This window comes from Sitophilus oryzae, unplaced genomic scaffold (assembly GCF_002938485.1).
Source record: "Sitophilus oryzae breed Bouriz unplaced genomic scaffold, Soryzae_2.0 scaffold_682_pilon_pilon, whole genome shotgun sequence".
Classification (NCBI taxonomy): Eukaryota; Metazoa; Arthropoda; class Insecta; order Coleoptera; family Curculionidae; genus Sitophilus; species Sitophilus oryzae.
In genome coordinates, this window is record NW_022147287.1 from 4,140,137 (window position 1) to 4,161,896 (window position 21,760).

The 21,760-nt window shown below is 32.1% G+C and overlaps 1 protein-coding gene across 2 annotated transcripts in view; it reads left to right on the forward strand.

Annotated features, from left to right (window-relative positions):
• Nucleotides 1-21,760, forward strand: part of LOC115887926 (oxytocin receptor-like) — a 169,519-nt gene that overhangs the window by 132,195 nt on the left and 15,564 nt on the right. For both annotated transcript variants that reach the window (XM_030907460.1, XM_030907459.1), the window contains exons 5-6: nucleotides 1,362-1,456; nucleotides 9,992-10,269. In XM_030907460.1, coding sequence (XP_030763320.1) covers nucleotides 1,362-1,456; nucleotides 9,992-10,269 — 373 coding nt within the window. The remainder of the gene's footprint in view (nucleotides 1-1,361; nucleotides 1,457-9,991; nucleotides 10,270-21,760) is intronic.

Genomic DNA, 21,760 nt, shown 5'->3' on the forward strand with positions numbered 1-21,760 from the left:
TTGTTACTTCGTTCAGTTACGTATTGCTAAAGAATCGACAAATATGAAAGTATGAACCCTTCCTGGACACAAACAATACATTGTGAGACAGAAAATTGTAGAGCGAAACAAACCCTATAACACTTAGGACACAACCTTTTAATGAACAGTGCTTTCCGTAAAATCAATAAAATGAATATACGAAATATTATACATGTTCTGATTTCTTTCCAAAATCGACATCTATGAAACTAGGAACCCTTCCTGGACACAAACGGTACATTTGGCAGTAATGGAAATTGTAGAAGAAGAAACAAAGCCCTATAACATAGGATACAACATTTTAATGAACAATGCTTTCCATAAAATCAATAAAATGAAAATATACGAAAGTGTGAGCCGTATGCAGTTTTTAGCGTGTCTATGAAAATATGAACCTTTCCTGGACACAAACTGTACATTATGAGACAGGAAATTGTAGAAACAAGCCCTATAACATCGGATACCATTTTAATGAACAATTCTTTCCATAAATCAGCCAGTGAAAATACTGAAATGAGCAAATATACAAATTTTTCGAAAATGTATCTATGAAAATATGAACCTTTCCCAAACACAAACGGTACATTGAGGGATGGAAGTTAATGAGAGAAACAAATATAACATAGGACACAACATTTTAATAAACAGTGCTCAAGATAAATAGGCTAGTATACAGGCAAAATGATACTGATTTCTTTCGAAATCAATCTACTCAAAATATAGACCTTCACTGGACTGGAAATGAATTTTGTTGTTGGGCAATTGTGAAAACCAAACTATGGTGGGTTCATTTTAATGAACAGTGCTTTCCATAAAACAGCAACAGATATTCAGGCTGAGGCGACAAACGCCATATTCAAACTATATATATAAATTCGGGTCAGAACGTCCTACGACGTTGTCCGATGCCTAACTTCCACCCTGTGCGATTTTCCCATTGATCTTCGGTCAGATTTTTCTCGCTCATCGACCTTCTTATTCCTTCCATCCATGTTTTCTTGGGACGTCCTCTCTTTCGTTTACCAGGTGGTATCCAATGACCAACTACTTCCATTTAAATCCCGAATAACTTATGAAAAGGAATACAAAAATTTTCAAAAATGGAAGCAATTAAAAACGTGCAAGGTGAAATAAACTTTTTAACCTATCCTCGCTGTTAAAGTATTATTTAATCTACCCTTGCTGTTAAAGCACTATTTTATCTACTATTTTTGATAGATTTTAATTTTTAATTTAATTTTTTGGAATTTTAACAGTTGCTATGGAAAAAAGTAATTTTTTAATAGAAACATACATATATGTATTTATTTATCTTTTATTGTATATTATTTGTATTACAGGTGACAATATTTTCATATCAAGAAGTGTTCAGTGGTATCTATGATTGCTGGGCAACATTCACTGAAGAATGGGGCAAACAAGCCTATGTTATTTGGTAAGTCATGAGTAATAAAAATATCATCAAGCTCTGCTAAATTCATAAATTAAACATAACGCCAAAAATCTAAAGCATTTATTTAATTAACGTAAGAAGAATATAATAATTTTTATAAATGTTTCCTTGAATAATGATTCTAGCCAGTGTAATTTTCTATAATCAAATTTAACGGCAATTTAGCTTCTCTAACCGTGGTTAAATGAATAAACAATATTATACAGGGTGGTCTGAACTGTGTCTGGAAACTTCGGCAACAAATTTTTTGCAGTTAAAAATAAGTAAAAAAGTTCGTATAAATGTATGTCCTAAACTGCTTAGATTCGGGGATACAGGGTGTGGAAGTTTCATTTTTATTTCGATTCTTTATAAATAATTTCTGAAGTGTTTGGGAGTTTTTTGACATGAGTAATTTGATTTTGATGTCCATATGACTCCTATTTGTAAGGGGCGCCAACTACATGTGTTTTAACTGTTTTGAAGATTAATAACTTTTCGTCCGTACCTGTATAAAACTACCGAGTGAAAAAATATACATTTCCGTGATTTTTTACGTAAAAAATGTATCTTGGTAAAAATCGCTATGAGCAACCGTTCTCGAGATATACTCTGTTTTTTTTCTCAGGTAAGATTTCGACAGACGATGACAGAAGAAAAGCAGATGACGTCCCATACCAATCTATTTATTTTACTAAAAAAAGTTTCTAATAATTTTTAAGTCATCTATAGATGGGTTTAAATATAAATCCGTCATGCGTCGTGTCTTGTTGTTTTTAACCAGTTTTATTGGTTTATTTAAAAAATGACAGATCGTATTTTAATTTTATTGGTTTGACGGAACGATGAACGACAAACGGCCGATGCGTATGAACACGCCTTTAGATTTTTGTCATTTTTGACGCTTGTCAAAGTCTTGCCAAATTATAGGTTAGAATTTTGTGTCACCTTTTGTTAAATACCCTGCGTCTTGGAAGATGATGCATGTTGATTCGTATTATTACGTGTGTTTTGTGTCTTTTGAAGTGAAGTGGAGGAAAAATCGAGTGAAAATTAACTGTAGACCCAGAGCACAGTTTATGGTTTATACTCGCTGCCCAGGCAGAAAGTTTTATACACCAATGAAGTTGCCATCGATAAAGTTTGTATACCATTTCGTCGTAGATAAGTGCATCTCGTATATGGTAGAAGGATCAAACTAAACACATACTAAAACTGGGTAACTGTAAAATATCGACCTTTGATAGGTAAATAATGGATTTTAATTACTGCAGAAAAATAATGTCAAAAGGTACTGGTTTAAAAAAAATTAAGATTAAAGTTAATCAACCTTTAGGTATAAAATTTGGTAGATGTTATTATTAATAAAATAGTTTGTTTGTTACCTATGTTGTTTTATTTATTCCTGTGGAGATAATATTACAAATTTATGTTGTACAAGTTATATTGATAAATATAATCATAAATGCCAGTAGTTTCGTAAAGCTTGAAGAGTAAATATGCTTTTTATAATAAATTAAAAGTTCGTATAAATGTATGTCCCTAAACTGCTTAGATTCGGAGATACAGGGTGTGGAAGTTTCATTTTATTTCGATTCTTTATAAATAATATAAAGTGTTTGGGAGTTTTATTGACATGTCTAAAATAATTTGATTTTGATGTCCATATGACTCCTATATTATGGAGTAATCCATCTACATGTGTTTTCAACTGTTTTTGAATATATAATAACTTTTCGTCCCGCACCTGTATAAAACTACCGAGTGAAAAAAATATACATTTCCGTGATTTTTACATGTAACACATGTATCTTGGTAAAAATCGCTATGAGCAACCGTTCTCAAGATACTTAGAAAGGAAATAATAGTCAATACATATCATTATTGACAAAAAATAAACATGTTGAGTAGATATAATTATTTAACTGAATTGATTTGGGGAGGGGGACATTTTAATTCTTTTAATCTATACTAATATAGAAAATCCTTAAGTGACTGACATACTGATTAATCACGCGATCCTGCTCAAACCACTCAACGTAAGAAGCTCAATTTTGTCATACAGGTTGATTCTAGGGTGTAGAGGTTCGATAAGAAGCGATTTTTCGAAATTCCAGTTCCAAGAGGGTGAAACAACCCTTCATATATTACAATATTTTTTATTTAAAAAACGGTCAAGTTTCCGAAAAAACGTTTAAACACGTATATTTTATTTTGTTTTTTACATATTTTAAGATTTTTTAAAAATGTATACAGGGTGTTTCGAAAAATCTGGTCATTCATTAATCACGATCCTGCTTAAAGCGCTTGACGTAAAAAGCTGATTTTTGGAAAACAGATTGACTTTAGGGTGTAGAGGTTCGATAAGAAGGGATTTTTCGAAACTCGAATTTTAAGGTAGTGAAACTATCCCTCAAATATTAAAATATTTTTTATTTAAAAACCGGTGAGTTTTTTTGGAAAAACTCTTAGACATGTATATTTTATGTTGTTGTTTTACATATTTTAAGATTTTTTATAAATTTATACAGGGTGTTTCATGTTCATCAAATATGACCATTGAGTAATCACGATTCTGCTTAAACTGCTTGACTTTTAAGGCTGATTTTTGGCAAACGGATTGACTGTGGGGTGTAGAGGTTCGATAAGGAGGGGTTTCTCGAATCTCAAATTCCAAGAGGGTGCAAACGCCCCTCAAATATTATAATATTTGTTATTTAAAAAACGGTTAGTCTTTCGGGAAAACGCTTGGACAAGCATAATTTATTTGTTTTTTTTACATATTGTGAAATTTTTTAAAAAATCATACAGGGTGTTCCAAAAATTTGGTAATTTCTTAACCACGATTCTGCTTAAACTGCTTGACGTAAAAAGCTTATTTTTGGCACACGGATTTTTCGAAAGTCAAATTCCAACGAGATGAAACTACCCCTCAAATATTACCAAGTTATATAATAATATCGCCATATTGTTTTTTCTCATGCTGATATAAATGTCAGAAAATTTTATCCAGTTTGTATGTTAATGGAAATTCTTGCTTTGCTTTATTATCACCATTACAAATGATTAATTCGACGCGAACGAAGTACACGCTAGTTAATCATAAATTGTTTTTCGAAAAAATGATGATAAAGCAGTTTCTGTTGAACTTTTGGCACAAAAACATTTCAAATTTATGATTTCAGTCTAATAACTATTTAGTCAACATATTTAATTTATGTCAATGATGACAGGTATTGATAATTTCGATTCAAAATATCTCGGGAACCATTTTTACCAAGATACTTTTTTACGTAAAAAATGTAGTAAATGTATATTTTTTACTCAGTTGTTTTATACAGGTACGGACGAAAAGTTATATTACTTTTCAAACCAGTTAAAAATATGTAGGTGGCGCCTTCTACATATTGACATCAAAATCAAATTTCTCATGTCAAAAAAATCCCAGACACCAATTTCCATCCAAATATTGACGTTACTTCGGAGATTATTTAGAAAAAATCGAAATAAAAATGAAACTTAAACTACACCCCCTATCTCCGAAACTAAGCTTTTTAGGACATACGTTTATACGAACTTTTTTACTTATTATTATCTGCAGAATGTGATGCCGAAATTTCAGTAATACAGTTCAGACCACCCTGTATACTTATACACCAAACCAAAGCTCTGATTAGGCCATGATTAAAACTAATCATTATGAAATTTCAGTATTCTCTCATCAATATTTTATAGTTTTACAATTTTAAAATGAAATTTTGTTCTACTACTTCACATGCTCCTCTTATTTCTGCAATTAGTTTTATAAATCGCATAAAATCACGTCACAATACTGCAGTCGTCTAAATTTCGGCGCTTTATTCCTAATCTTTACCTCCAACACCCCGTAATTTCAGCCCAAAGACTCCAAAACCCTTAATTACATCGCGTGTTCTCGCTCTCAGCCACTGCGGCTGTTCTGGTAGGCCTAAGAGCGCCCCCTCCCATTTAAGTGGCCACGGCATTAATGAAAAAGCCTTTATTTATTTTTAAGTGCCGCACGAGTTCATCGCTATGCTTTGACCTAACCTCTAATTCGGTCGTCGTCTCTAATTGTATATTAATTATCGAGGAAAAAGGAAGATGAACAAAGAGGAGACATTAAATAGAGATTTTTGAATACGAGGCTTGTCCTGAAAAAAAAGCTTTAAGTAAATCAATATTTAAATGGGATCGAAAGATCGTTAGCCCTAATGGTGAGTTTGGTGTTTTTTTTCGGTGGGTTTCAGACCTCAGAGAAATAAGTAAACATAGATAGTCCCTAAAGCCTCGTGTACACATCATTAGTAATGCGAGAAACCGATTAATTTCAATAATCGAGTACTCGAGTATCAAGCGATTTCAATAATCGAGCGATCGCTCAATTTTTTTTCGCCCGTCGCTTGTTGTACTCGTAACACCAGGCAGTAAGTTGCGTGCGCAGAGCATTCTTTCGGTGATAAATGACAAGAAGCAAGAGACAAGAGACGAGCGATTCGCTTGATCGCTTGATTTAGTTTATTTCAAAGCATTGTCGATATAGGTCGTAAAATTTTGTCGCAACGGATACCGTCGTATAAATTTGCTATCTGCAATATATGTAGAAAATTCGCTCGGCTTTTTATCGAGTATGTCACATTAAAATTCGATTTTAATTTATTTCATTCTAGGATCGCTTGCGTTTGTCGCTCGTAACTCGTCACTTGCATCGCTCGTTCATAATCGAGCGACGTCGATTATTTCAATAATTGAGTACTCGAGCGAATTTTCGCTCGAGTTATCTCATCACTACACATAATGATTTACATATCAATCTTACCTGTTCAGACACTTTGAATATACAGGGTGTTTCAAAAAACATGTGCCATCTCTGGTGTTTAACTTTAGTTTTGTGTTTATAACTTTAGTTTATCTACTATACAGGGTGGCCCATCGAAAACGTTCCGCAATCCAAAAACACGTCAATTTTGTTTGTGAGGGGGACAACTTTTTCCCCAAAAATGATTGCAAAATCTTCAACCCTCTAAGCGGGGGTGTTATCCCCCAACTTTTTTCAAATGTGAATGGGGGTCAAGGTGGTACCGCAATGAAAAGAGCTTTTTATTCTCTATACTTTCCCGCTTCGTTTTTGAAAATCGGTCGGTTCATTGAGAAAATAGGGAAGAAAAGAGGGTGAGAATTGAGGGTAAAAGTTACTATAAGTGCTACATATTTTAATATTAAAAAAGTGTCGATAAATTCATCAGGAATGTTTTTCAAAAAAAAAAATGTGCGCCACTGATTTGTTTCTTTTGACATCAAAATTATGTAGGCTATTTAATGCCAATTAAAAATTATCTCTTAATATTTTGTTGAATTCGGCCTCCTTGATGAGATAAACGCAATTTTATTAATCACAATTAATAAAATTAAAATAAAAATAGAATTAATAAATTATATATTTTACCTAATTTATTATTAAATATTATTACTATTAGTCCAAACTAGAGTAATTTCAATTAAAAAAATAAAGGTATTTAAAATAATTACAAAAAACCCAATTTTAAAAAATCTTCTAACTCTAAAACTATGCATTTCCATACCCATGTTCATAGGAACTTTTTTTCCTATTTTTTAATGAGGAATCAAGGAGTACGTATTTAAAACTTTTACAAGTTAATGATATCAAATTTTTTTAAAGGTTGCTATTAGTCTTGGATCCAGGCAAATTAATAAAATTGAGTTTATCTCATCAAGGAGGCCGAAATCGACAACATATCAAGAGACAATTTTTAATCGGCATTAAACTGCTTACACTATTTCGCTAACAAGATAAAAAAAAGCAGTGGCGTACATGCTTTTTTTAGAAAAATATTCCAGTGATAACCCATATGCACGTCCCTGGTGAATATGTCGACACTTTTTTAGCTTTAAAATATGTCACATTTATAGTAACCTTTACGCTAGAAATTTCATTCGAAACGTTGAAAGTACTTGGAAGAAAACTATAATAAATCGAAAAAATATGAAAACTTTAACACCCTGTAGCTACGAAACAAAGCGGAAGCGGACCTATGCTGATATGAAAAACAAATCTTATTTTTACGTGAGGAATCTCACGACGAGAGATGGCACATGTTTTTTGACACACTCTGTATATTTTTAAAAAATGCTCTAAATTAGTCTACATATGCTCACAAAATTTCGTTTCAATACAAAGTGTCGTTCTCCTTGGAACACCCTGTATTAATCTAAGCTGTTAAATTGTCAAGAGTTCATTGTTCTCTTCAATAGATTTACATATTTTTCATAATTTTACCAAATCCACTTTTTTTAATTCTTTTACGTGACTTTTACGGAGATAAAACATATAATGAGTCTCCGAGAATATAAGTCTTAATGAAAGGCCAAGAAGTTTAGAAGTTCCCGTATATTTTACCAAGGAAAAACTGGCATTTCAGCACACTTAAAACTTTTAGTACTCTCTTCCTTGCTTATTAAAATTAGTTATACTTTATAAAAGTCTCTTGGACTCTAAACGGAGTCCATGATATCGTTATAATGCAGATTTTTAACCGTATCTTGTTCCTTGAGGAAGCTGACAAGAAGAAAATGTTTTATATGTTTATAAAGAGTAGGGTATTTAAAAAGTCTGGCTTTCAAGATAGACATTTTTTTAATAGGTAATATTTTTGTCATTATAGTTAGATGTTTTTCTTTTAATTTGCTGTTAGCTATAGATTAGGTACATTTTAATAATATTTCATTCTATATTTTCAAATAAGAGTGGACTAATACCGGATGACCGAAAAAAAAACGGCGTCAAAGACGGCTAGGGAATGACAATCGTTGATAATTTTGACGAGGTCAGTCTCTAGACGTCATATACCAAAAATTAACATAAAACTTGCCAAAAATTAACGATAACTATAAAAAGATTAAAAAGGGATAGAAAGTACTTTACTGAGAAATTCGTATACGATTGCTATTTTTCTCACTATATAGTCTGTGAAACGAACAACTTTGAATTTGACAGTTGCCACGGGTTTTTCTAGTGTTAATTTTATTAGGTTAGCAACTTGCGGCCATGCTGACGCAATGCCGTCTCTAATAGAACAGCCTCGGAGCGACATTTATGACGTCACGCTAGTTAGATACTACGGATTAATAAATATGTTGTAGAATACATGGAAAATATAATTATTCCTCGTATTTTTGGTTTGTATTTTAAAAATGATATAGTTTACATGAAATATACATAATATACAGTTAATAAATACAATATATATACCTATTTATAGTAATAAATACTTTGGCAAATAAACTATGAATCCTACAAAATCGTATTTTACCGTTGAGGGAGCCATTATTAAATATTGGCTAAAACAATAAATACTTACTTATTAAACTATTGTAGCTAAATTAAATAAAAGTAAACTGTTATAAATTTAAATAAAGTTCATAAACTAATGTCGATTTTGAAAATAGAGCTAGCAAATTTCTAACAGTCACCAGCCATCTTGATTACCATTTTATTGAAAAATTGATTTTTATTCAAAATCTGAGCTATATAGGTATAGAGAACCCTAATATAGTTTGAAAGAGCGTTTACATCTGCTTCGGTTTATTTTAAAAAATACATAGTGTTGTATTTGAAATAAGAAAGTTTTTATATAAAATAAATATTTAAAATAGACCAGCAATTTTTGATACCCCTGTATACATTTAAGGGAGCAATAATTTTTTTTAGAAGAGTTTATTTTTCTGGCTTCAAAGTCAGCACAAGAATTAACTCTGAAAAATAATGTACAGGGTGTTGACAAACCTTTTTATTATATAGCATGCATATTTAAATATCTTTAAATATCTCAAAATTTAGAGCATTTAAACATATTAAACCCTTATAATAAATGCCTTATTTTATGCCCAAGAATCCAAAAATTAAATAAAATACCGGGTGTTCCATAAGAAAAAATATAACTTTGGTATGGATCTTAGTTCTGACACACCCTGTACATATGAAAATAATTTTAAATAATGCACATTGCTTCTCTACATGTACCCATAAAATATTTTGTATCTACATCTTTCCGTTTTCGTATAATCAGCCGAGGCGAATGAGGAGCGCCACCCTGTATAATATTTTTATTTATTTATTAATATCTCTGGAATTATCGAAATATATTTATTTAGATCTTAGGATTATGTAAAGTGATCTAAAAGAAAGCCAAAAATACAATAGTATACAGGATGTTTCATTAAAAAAAATATCCCAATCCACTCACACTTTTTTGAGCCACCCTGTAGAAGTTAAAATATTTTCCTGGTATACATCCTTGTACACACTATAGGTTTACACTTAAACAAAATTCCCAAGTTTTTTCTAGGAGCTACAGATGTCCGACTCACTATTGCCAGACCCTGTATGTTTTATTTTTATTTTGCTGTGAACTATATTAGGCAATTCATCCCGGATCGCCAAATTTTAAAGTTTAAAATTAATATGTCACACTTTTAAAACTTTTACCCCCTTTTTTCTAGGTACAGCGTGTCAATATTCATCGTACCTCTCCTAGTACTAGTCTACACTTACGGCTGCATTTGCCGCGAGATCTGGCGCTGTTCCGAATCCAGCCTCAGGCCGAGGAACTCGCAGAAAGCCACCACGAAGAAGAACAGGGTACCATTGATATCCAGGGCCAAGATTAATACGGTCAAACAGACGGTGGCTGTTATAGTTATGTACATCGTTTGTTACACCCCGTTTATTTTGGCGCAGCTGTGGGCCATTATTGTACCAAACAGTACTTTTTTAGAAGGTAAGTTCAGTTATTTTATACAGGGTGGCCCATTGAAAACGTTCCGCAAGGCGTAACGGCCAGAGTATTTTTTTTTCAAAAAATCCAAAAACACGTCAATTTTGTTTGTGAGGGGGACAACTTTTGAACCAAAAATGATTGCAAAATACTCAACCCTCTAAGCGGGGGTGTCATCCCCCAACTTTTTTCAAATAGGAAGGGGGGTCAAGAGGCGCCGCAATGAAAAGAGCTTTCTATTCTCTATATTTCCCCGCTTCGTTTTTGAAAATCCGTCGAGTCATTGAGAAAATATGAAGGATTGAAATTTGAAAAGTTTATTTAAGCATTTATCAGAGTAAATGATAATTAAGGATAAATTCGACCAATTTGCTGTTTTTTCTTATTATTTCTAGATGTTTACGCATTTTTTCACTTGCCACAACGTTGAACGATCAGGTGGGGTAGTTGCTAGATAGCTGTTCTGTGACTTGTACGTTGAAGTTCTTCACAATATCGTTAAACTGACCCACAATAGAATTTCCAAAAATACCAGCCCACACGTTCAATTTCTGAGGGTTTTGTGTGTGCACCTCGTGAAAAACCCTGGGGTTGTCCTCAGCCCAGTACCGACAGTTGTGCCGATTAACTACACCGTTCAAAAAGAAAGTACACTCATCCGAAAAACACACATTAAATAGGAAATTATTATCATTCACCACTCGTTCACTAATAGCTTCACAAAATTGCAAACAACGATCAAAATCGTCTTCGTTGAGTTCTTGTACCAACTGAATTTTGTACGGGTGAAACTTGTGGTTTTTTAATATACTTTGGAAACTTGTACGATTCCCGCCGGTTCATTGGCTAATTTTCTTGTACTCAGAATACGGTCCATGGCAACTTGGCCTAATACGAATACCTCCATAGCTTCATTTACTACAGGATTTTCCCTCTGCCTCTTTTTATTCATAACGGAACCAGTTTCGCGAAATTTTGCTACTAACTCGCGAACAATTTTGCCCTAAAGATGTTTGTCAGGATGGCGTTCATTGAATATCTGCGCAACCCGATTGCAAACATCTAGAAATAATAAGAAAAAACAGCAAATTGGTCGAAGGAAGTTATCCTAATCATGTACTCTGATAAATGTTTAAAAAACTTTTCAAATTTCAATCCTTCATATTTTCCCAACCACTCGACCGATCTTCAAAAACAAAGCAGGAAAGTATAGAGAATAGAAAGCCCTTTTCATTGCGGTACCCCTTGACTCCCCTTCCCATTTGAGAAAAATCGGGCGATGACACCCCCGGTTAGAGGGTTGAAGATTTTGCAATAATTTTTGGGGCAAAAGTTGTCCCCCTCACAAACAAAATTGACGTGTTTTTGAATTTTCTGAAAAAAAATTACCCTGGCCGTTATGCCTTGCGGAACGTTTCGTTTTCGATGGGCCACCCTGTATATGATACAGTGTAAAAATCTATACTAATATATAAAATCCCTGAGTGACTGACATACTGATTAATCACGATCCTGCTCACACCACTCAACGTAAGAAGCACAATTTTGGCATACAGGTTGATTCTAGGGTGTAGAGGTTCGATAAGATAATTGCAGTTCCAAGAGGGTGAAACCACCTCTCAGGGTGTTTCGAAAAATATGGTCATTTAATCACGATCCTGCTTAAAGCGCTTGACGTAAAAAGCTAATTTTTGGAAAATAGATTGACTTTAGGGTGTAGAGGTTCAACAAGAAGGGATTTTTCGAAACTCGAATTCTAAGGGGGTGAAACTATCCCTCAAGTATTAAAATATTTTTTATTTAAAAACCGGTGAGTTTTTCGGAAAAACTCTTAAGCACGTATATGTTATTTTGTTCTTTTACATATTTTAAGATTTGTTATAAATTTATACAGGGTGTTTCATAAAATATGACCATTGAGTAATCACGATTCTGCTTAAACTGCTTGACGTTTAAAGCTGATTTTTAGCAAACGGATTGACTGTGGGGTGTAGAGGTTCGATAAAGAGGGGTTTCTCGAATCTCAAATTCCAAGAGGGCGAAAACGCCTCTCAAATATTACAATATTTGGGTAATTTCTTAACCACGATTCTGCTTAAACTGCTTCTCGTAAAAGCTTATTTTTGGCAAACGGATTTTTCGAAAATCAAATTCCAACGAGATGAAACTACCCCTCAAATATTACCAAGTTATATAATAATATCGCCATACTGTTTTTTCTCATGCTGACATAAATGTGAGAAAATTTTATCCAGTTTGTATGTTAATGGAAATTCTTGCTTTCCTTTATCATCGCCATTACAAATTACTAATTCGGCGCGAACAAAGTCGCTGGTACACGCTAGTACTAATATATAAAATTTAATAGTTATCAAAAAATAAAACAGACATTTCTATAATATATTGCCCATGCATCTGTAAAAGTTAGTAATGTGTGGCCCTCGCAACTTGGAATTTTTTCAAAAAATATAAGACAGATACATCAACAGATACTTGAGTATTCCTCTAGACCTACTTGTTTCTCTGAGGTACACACCATTTCCATTTCTTTAAGGTTGTTTTTTAAAGTAATTCACTTAAAAAAATCTTTAAACATACCGCAACAAAGTACGAACAGCGAACAGTAAAATCAAGTTAGAAACTCATGCTGCTTGCTTTATTCTAAGTTTAACGCAATTTCCGATACAAAGAAACACTTTTATTTTCTTTTAAATCATTTACAACACGCCAAAAATCTTTTATTTGTAACATTCCTGTTTTGCCTTATTTCTATTCCTTGTAACAGGAACATCTGCAATCACATACTCATATTTTAACTTAAAAAGAAACGTTACTTCCCCAACTCCTTTAAATGTGATTTACAGGCAAATAAAAAAAAACATTCTGTTTTTATCTGGTGGAAAAAATGACACGAATAATATTTTTTTATTAAGGTTGCTGTAATGGACCGAAAATATTTTCATCTTCAAAATGTCTTACGAGTTTTTCCGTATTCCTTTTGTCAGTTTCTTTTGATAGGGATTTCTTTTATGTGCAAAAGGCAAGGTGGGTTTAGTTGTTGTATTTATCTTTGTTGTATTTAACTGGCTGACTCATAGGATCATAGACTAGAGTGTTTACTATACAGCACTCTGTATAGAAATATACTATAACCGCACTCTGTATAGAAAGAGCTTACCTTCTTTGCTCCTAATATTACCACAAAATAATATTTCTTAATTATATACAGGGTGTTTCAAAACAAATGCGAAAAACTTCAGCGGGTGATTCCTTGTTCAAAATAAAGGGTAGATTGCTTCATAAACGTTGGGTCAAAATTAAACCATTAGGGAGATATCGCGGTACAAAGATGGCGGAAAAATAATGTTTTTATTTTTTATCTTGAAAACGAAAAGAGATAGACTAATGAAATTTTATGGAAGCCTTACTGTTACGAAAACACACTTTCTGGTAATTTTTTAACTTTTTTAAAATGAGTGGAAGAGGTTGAAATATACTACCCCTGTCATTCTTGTTAACGCAATTTAAAGAAAAATCTTATCAAACATATGCAAAAAAAAATAATTTGGATAGTTTAATTTCACTATCCAAATTTAGAACGAATTTTATTACGAAATAAAACTGTTGGACAGCAGCCCACTAGATTCTTTATCTGAAAATGTTTTTTGTCCTGACATGTAATGCTTTACATTTTATTTTGTCAGTAGTTGTAATTTTAAATCGGTGAGTTTTATCAAAAAAACACAAGAGATAAAAAAAGTTTCTAAACAAACTAAACTATTTAAATTATTTTTTTGCATGTGTTTGATAAGACTTTTCTTTAAATTTCGTTAACTAGAATGATAGGGGTAGTTTATTTCAACCCCTTCCACTCATTTTAAAAAAGTGAGAAAATTACCAGAAAGTGTTTTCATAACAGTAATGCTTCCATAAAATTTCATTAGTCTATCGCTTTTCGTTTTCAAGATAAAAAATAAAAACATTATTTTTCTGCCATCTTTGTACCGCGATACCTCTTTAATGGTTAACCTTTGACCCAACGTTTATAAAGCAAACTACCCTTTATTTTGAACTAGGAATCACCCTCTGAAGTTTTTCGCATTTGTTTTGAAACACCCTGTATAACACTCACTTCGTCAAAGATTTAAGCTGAAAACGATCTATTTATCAAAATTAAGCCACAAAATTCTGTAAACATCTGTATTTGATATCGTTTTTACAAAAGACACGACTCGAAGGCAAAGTCAAACGAACGACCAAAAACTAAAATAGGTAAAAGAAATAGCAAACAGGGTGGAATTAAAAGTTTGCTGCACGTAGAAATATGTAAAATCAAAGGACCACAAAGCAACCGAAGCTCGGGAGTTTAGAGTTGTTAACTGCAGTGCATTGTCGTGATTTCGAGTAATTTAAATTGAGCTTTAATTGAGGAAAAGTTTCTGGAAAACCAGCGTCAAAGTGTTCGAGGTTAATAGGAAAGCACACGAATAAACTGGAAATCTTTGCACCTATTATTTTTATTTTTATACAGGTAGCTTTTGGTTGCCGAAGGTTGAGAAAATAAAATAAAATTATCTACATTCCTAAAGATGCAGAGGTCATGTAGATAGGATAGGGTTATTTTATTTTTTTTACGCAAAAACCTTTTGTCTTTAAAACTTTAGATATTTCTGATTAGCTCGTTTACGAGTTATAGCCCGATTTCTTTTTAAATATTTCTCCTGTCTTATGGCCTTATATTTACTTATGACCACTAGTCAAGGTAAAAGATAACTTTGCGTGCTTTATTATTATTGAAAACTCATTCCTACATCGGAAATCATAAAGATGTATATAAATACAAATTAATATGAATGAAAGTAAAATAAAGTAATCAATTACAAGGTTAATTATAGTATTATTACAAATTCAATAACTTATTAATTTAGGTACTATTAAATTGTTAGAACTTTAGGATTTAAGAAGATGTTCAAATATTCCTCCATCGACTGCTAGACAATAACCCAGGCGATCATAAAATTCTCTTTTTACATTCGCTAGTTAGTAAACTGAAATTCCATTGAGTTCGGCAGAAATAGCATTTTTTAACTCGTCTAGATTTGGGTATTTTTTATCCTTGTATATCCTGTTTTTTAAATGGCCCCAGAGAAAGAAATCATTTGGCGAAATATCAGGAGACCTTACTGGCCAATTTACTGTATGATTTAGGCCAATAACGTTTCCGTTAAAACTATTGTCTAAATATTCCCGAACAGCCAGGGTACTATGTGCCGGGCAGCCATCCATTTGGTACCAAACTTCCTGATTTTCCCTAGCGGCATCATGTAAAGCAGGTAAAATATAATTTTCGAGTAGTTCCAAATAATATTCTGCATTTAAATTTCGCGTAAGAAATAATGGCCCGATAATATTGTGTCCGAATATCCCTGCCCAAACATTTACTTTCTGTGGATATTGCGTCCTTGTTTCGACAAACCTGTGTTGGTTTTCTTTGTTCCAATATCGATGATTTTGAACATTGGGTTCATTATTTAAGGTAAACGTGCATTCGTCAGTGAAACATCTGTTTTTTTAAAATTCCCTATCCGTGTTTGCTCTTTCCATCATATCAAAACAAAACGCCTGCCGCCGTATTTCGTCCCTATCTCGTAGCTCTTGGTGCTTTTCATATTTGAAAGAATAGTATTTATGTCGTTTCAAAATTCGAAACGCTGTAGTGTAATCTATTCCTATTTCATCCTCAAGTTTCCTTGTGCTGATCTTTCCATCGTTCTCTTCCACGCACAATAAAACTTCCAAGTCGGTATCATTTCTTGCATCTTCTCTTTGTTCCTGCCTTGCTTCACATCTGCAGTTATTAATTAGGGTACCATTGGTCTCAAATCTCTGGATATTCCTTGCGATTGTAGATTTTCCAGATATCGGTTTATTCGGATACAGAGCAGCAAACATGTCCGACACCTTTTGATAACTATTTCCTTGATAATACCGTTTAATCATCAATACTTTTTCTTCGGTAGTGTAATTCATGGCTAATATTTTCGATGTAGGTATGAGTTTTTAATAATAATAATAAAGCACTAAATAGATAAAAATCTGAAATTACAACTTCATTTGACAGTTATCTTTTACCTTGACTGGTGCTCATAAGTAAATACATGGCCATAAGAAAGGAGAAATATTTAAAAAGAAATCGGCGATAACTCGTAAACAGGCTAATCAAAAATATCTAAAGTTATTCTTTTGAGTGTGGGTTTTAGTGCTCTTCAATAAACCTAAATAGAATTATTCTCTAAAATAATTAGGGAAGCCAATAAAAGCCCATTAAAATTTATATGGGATTTCCTATGTCCCGCTCGACGATGCAACACCCGGTATATTCATAGGAACATTTTTGCTTCATTTCGTCCAAGGAAAACATCCCTGAATTTTGTCGCAATATTAAAAAAATACCCTGTATACAAACAAACATACATCACTAAATGCACAAATTAAATTTATGTCCTATTTTCAACATGAAAATGTGGGTAGCTTGTAGCTTTTCAATGTCAAAATTTTTAAAAATATACATCACTAATAACTAAATAATCCTTTAGAAAAAGTTATAAACTAAAACACTACCTAGTCTCGGTTAAGAATTTTAAAATGAACAATTCGTTAAAATAAAAAGATCTATTCACTATCACTCGTATCCCAACTGGAACAAAAACTTCCATCAGGTGTACTCCCGTCCTGGTCCTTATTAGTTCCTCCTTTGAATAGTGTTTAAGTAAATGTTGAATCTTCCGTTTCTTACTTTTGTTTGTGAGATGTTAAAAAGCTTTTTTTGGCCGACCTCGGGAAGTGTCTGTTTGAATTTGAGAACTTGAGGGTGTATTCCTGATGTGATGTATCTCAGAAAAAAAAATAGATGGTTCGAGCCACGTACTGTTCTTCGTTAAAAACTGATGTTTATTTAATCCTATGACAGCTTTCCCATTTTTCACTAACTTTATACGAAAATTTTCGAAGTTTATTTAGCACCGATAACTCCTCTTTCTCAGATAGATGATCTACAGCAAAAACCTCAAGTAGCCAATTAAAAAGTGCATATACCTTTTGGATTTTTTCGGGTTCTTGGCACCAAACTTCAAAAAGTGTTCTACGGGTGACCGAACATGTCGCTGAGAACAAAAAAATATTGATAAAACTTGCAAATATATGCAAAACAAGAATACATCACAATTAATATAAAACCCTAAGTATATTTATAAAGCCAGAATCAAAGCGGAAATCCGCGGGAATCGATTTATATAGCTTTTTGAATTTGAAAGAAGAATAAAAATAAATATTTTTGCACGGGCTACAAAACAATTATCTATATTATTAAAACCTTTCAAGTTTGAATGTGTTATATTTTTAATTAATAGTACATACCTTGATCCATGTTTTAAAATTTTTGAAGTCTTTTGAACTAGCGAACACAAGTCAATAAAATTCACTTTATTACTGCTCGGATTTGCAAAGCAGTCCATACCTGTTTTAAGTTGCTCGATACAATATTTTTTTTATCAAACATCAACTAATATAGCATTTCTGTTTGTGCATATTTTCTTAGTATGAGTTCTTATCTTTACAATATACATAAACAAATGTAAATTAGTACACCTAAGGAAACCGGAACGATCTTGAAGAGCTGTGATTTCTCTGCGAACATGAGATATTAAAAACAATATTCATCGGTATTTTGCTTTAATCTAAATTTACATCACTCGTTAAACTATTCGATTGAAGTTTCTGGTTGAATTTAAACAGCATATATATTTCGGCACTCGGAATTCTCAGTTCACATAACTAAAGTTAGGAAAGTAAGTTATATAGATTTTCAAAGATAGCTGTAGGTGTGCCACTCGACCCGGCAAAATTGAATTTTGAAAGTTAGTTGTCGGTACGTTTGAGGCTATTTAAATTTTACTTTAGACTGTTTCTTTGACGACTGAAAAAGAAATATATTACACTTTTACGGGTTTGAAAACTGTTTAAGAATTCTCTTTTATTGCTGGAAAACAATACAAGTGTCCCTATCTATACTAATATACAGGGTGTCCCAGAAATGAGTTCAGATATTTTAAGGGGTGGTAGATCTAGTCAAAATAAACATATTTGCTCTTTACCATTTTTAAAATAAATTGAAAATAACCGAGTTATTTAACTTTGAAAATTTAAAAAAATAATCGCAACATTTTGAGAACCGCCGGCAGATATCGCCAACTACATCCAATTACCCGGATCAAGCCCGGATTTCAGTTAATTCGACGCACTGTTTTGCCATAGGGACAAGAAAGTATATGTTAAAAGGAAGTCATAAAATCACAACACCTGAGGAGTTTGCAGAGATGCATTACATTTTTAAGATTGTGATATTATTACATAAAATAAATTAAAAGTTAAATGTTTAATAATGTGTTAAAAAATGTGTTAAAAAAGTTAAATTAAAAAACTTACCCAACATTAAAAAAGATACTTATGACAGATCGATATAACTGTGACAGTTCTCTTTTTCGATATACACTTAACTAAAATACACTTCACTGTGCTGCTTTACTTGTACATGCTATTATAATAACTACTAAAATAACAGTCCCCATTTTTAACACATTATTTTTATATAGGCCTCATCACAATTTGAATCACTCATTTACAAAACACCTTGAAAAGCACACATTACTTTGAATACCTTTCTGAATGAATAAATGTTGAGAATTATTGTCTCTTACCGCCACTTTCCGATCTACTTTCAATCTAAGAAAATACATGTTTCACTCAACAATTTTAAATACGTATTTTGTTTTTTTCGCTTTTTTTTTTCTATGTATTTCAACAATTCCATGGACAGCCTAACCGTCGCGTCGGCCGTCGGCCAAGAGAGCGGCGCATCGCTGGTAACTGCTCCTTTGTCGCGCCGCCGTGTCGAGCTTGCGTCATGCGAGGTTGCCGTAGTTTCAACAATTTCAAATTCAAGACACTCGAAGAAATCAAATTCTTATTAAATTTTAAAAATAAAACAGAAAAACATGAAAGGAAACAAACAAAACACAAATGAATTGGTTATTGATAAGGTCACAAAAAAGAAATTTCTAAAATGTTTATCGTAATTCAGAATTCAATACATCGAAAACAGCCCGACGAATAATCAATTCATTTTTGTTTTGTTTGTTTCCTTTCATGTTTCTCAGTTTTATTTTTAAAATTTAATATGAATTGTAGTAACTACGGCAACGTTGCTTAACATCGTCATCTGACGCAAGCCCGCCACGACGGCGCGGCGACCGGCGACTCAAAGGACCAGTTCACACGCGGCGCTCTTGGCTGACGGTTAGGCTGTCGATGGAATTGTCGAAATACATCGAAAAAATAGCGAAAAAACAAAATACCTATTTAAAATTGTTGAGTGAAACATGTATTTTCTTAGATAGAAAGTAGTTCGTAAAGTGGCGATAAGAGACAATCATTCTCAACATTTATTCATTCAGAAAGGTATTCAAAGTAATGTACGCTTTTCAAGGTGTTTTGTAAAACAGTGGTTCAAATAAAACAGAGAAACATGAAAGAAAACAAACAAAACAAAAATGAATCGATTATTCGTTGGGCTGTTTTCTAAATTTCTTGAATTGAATTCTAAATTACGATAAACATTTTAGGAATTTCTTTTGTGACCTGATTGTGAATAATATGAATCATTTTATTAAATTTATTCCAAAATAAAGTTATTTTGCAGCATAACAAAGATTTTTGTAAACGTCATAAACGTAATGTTTTAGTTAATTTTCGGTGGTTTTTGTTAAGTTTTCATTGAAAGGGTAAGTACTAAAAATAATTAATGTGTTTTTTTTCTATAATTATTAATAATGAGCACTGATAAAAGATTAAATTTAACATTCCTAATTTTTTGAGTAGAAATTTGTCTATGAATTTATAAATGTAGAACAAATAAATGTAGAAAATGTTCGGCCGAATTATGTAGAATGTGGATAACATAGGAGGTTGCAACACTGCAAGGTTTAGATACACCGTAGGGAAATCTCAGGTGAATAAACAAGTGGCACTAAAAAGTTTTTCCAAATTTCCCGGAAACTGTCAAGAAAAATTTTAAATTTTCAAAATTTTTTTTTGCAAAAAAAACCTCATAGGCGTGTTTCTGGGGTTGAACTATACTACCAGTTAAAATATTTGCACTTATTTCTGGGACACCCTGTATAAAATCCTTAAGTGACTCACTGATTAATCACGATCCTGCTCAAACCACTCAACGTAAGAAGCTCAATTTTGGCATACAGGTTGATTTTAGGGTGTAGAGATTCCATAAGATTCCAGTAGCCAAGGGGGTGAAATATTAAAAAAAAAATCAAATATTACAATATTTTTTATTTAAAAAACGGTCAAGTCACAACGTATATTTTTTTTGTTTTTTTTACATATTTTAAGATTTTTTAAAAATGTATACAGGTTTATTACTGACTGTTATCAAATATTACTGACTGTTATCAATTAATTGTTAACAGTAGGCATTCCTTAATAGATATTTATGTTTTGTTATAAGTAAATATTTCTAAAAGTAGATGCCCTTTATCTATATTTCTTTTTCCAGTGATACTCTGTTAACTAAAGTAATAGATGATAAAAAGTCTCTGGGTTAAAAATAGAACGGATATAAATTTTTCAATGTCTCTCAAACTTAGAAAAGAAAAATTACTTTCGCCAAGTTAGTTTTCAACTAATTTACAATGTCGGCATCTCTTTGATGTTACAGTTTCTATTTTAGTTTTAATTTAAGCAAAATTTAAGAAGTTTAGATTCTAGGCATAAACTTTTTTTTTCATAATTTGTTGAATTATGAGACCCGTTTTTTCTTACATTTTTTACGTCTCATTTTCTCAATATAGTTTAAAACAATAAATAACAAATAGAACAAACGGCCATCAGAAGTAACATCTGCCGTATATTGGTTTTAAGTTTTTGGACTTTGGATTTGCAATACATATATTTTTAAGCATTGTTATCAAATTTAAATGAAGCTGTTAAAAAGAAAGAGCCCTTAAGTTACATTCGTAAAACCAGAAAAATATTCTATTTAATACAGTAAAATGTTTAGAGCATCCCATCGGGAACGAATTTAGTTTTTCCAATAACTGTGGCATTTGACAGCTTACGAGATTTATGGTAATAGATATTAAACTTGACTAACAAACCCATAATTTGAAGAATAAATTGCACCGAAAATTAAAAAACAAAACACATTAATGCGTAACTGCTATAAATTACTTTATTTTCCTAATTTTGTATTTTGGATTCTATTCCATACATACTAATATTTTTCATAAACATTAACAAATCTTACAGAATTTTCTTCTGACCACCTACTTACAGTTATTTTAAAAACATTACTTGAATGTCAAAAGTTAAACAACAGAATAACATAACTGAGATATGAATTAACTCATTTGAAAAATTGGTA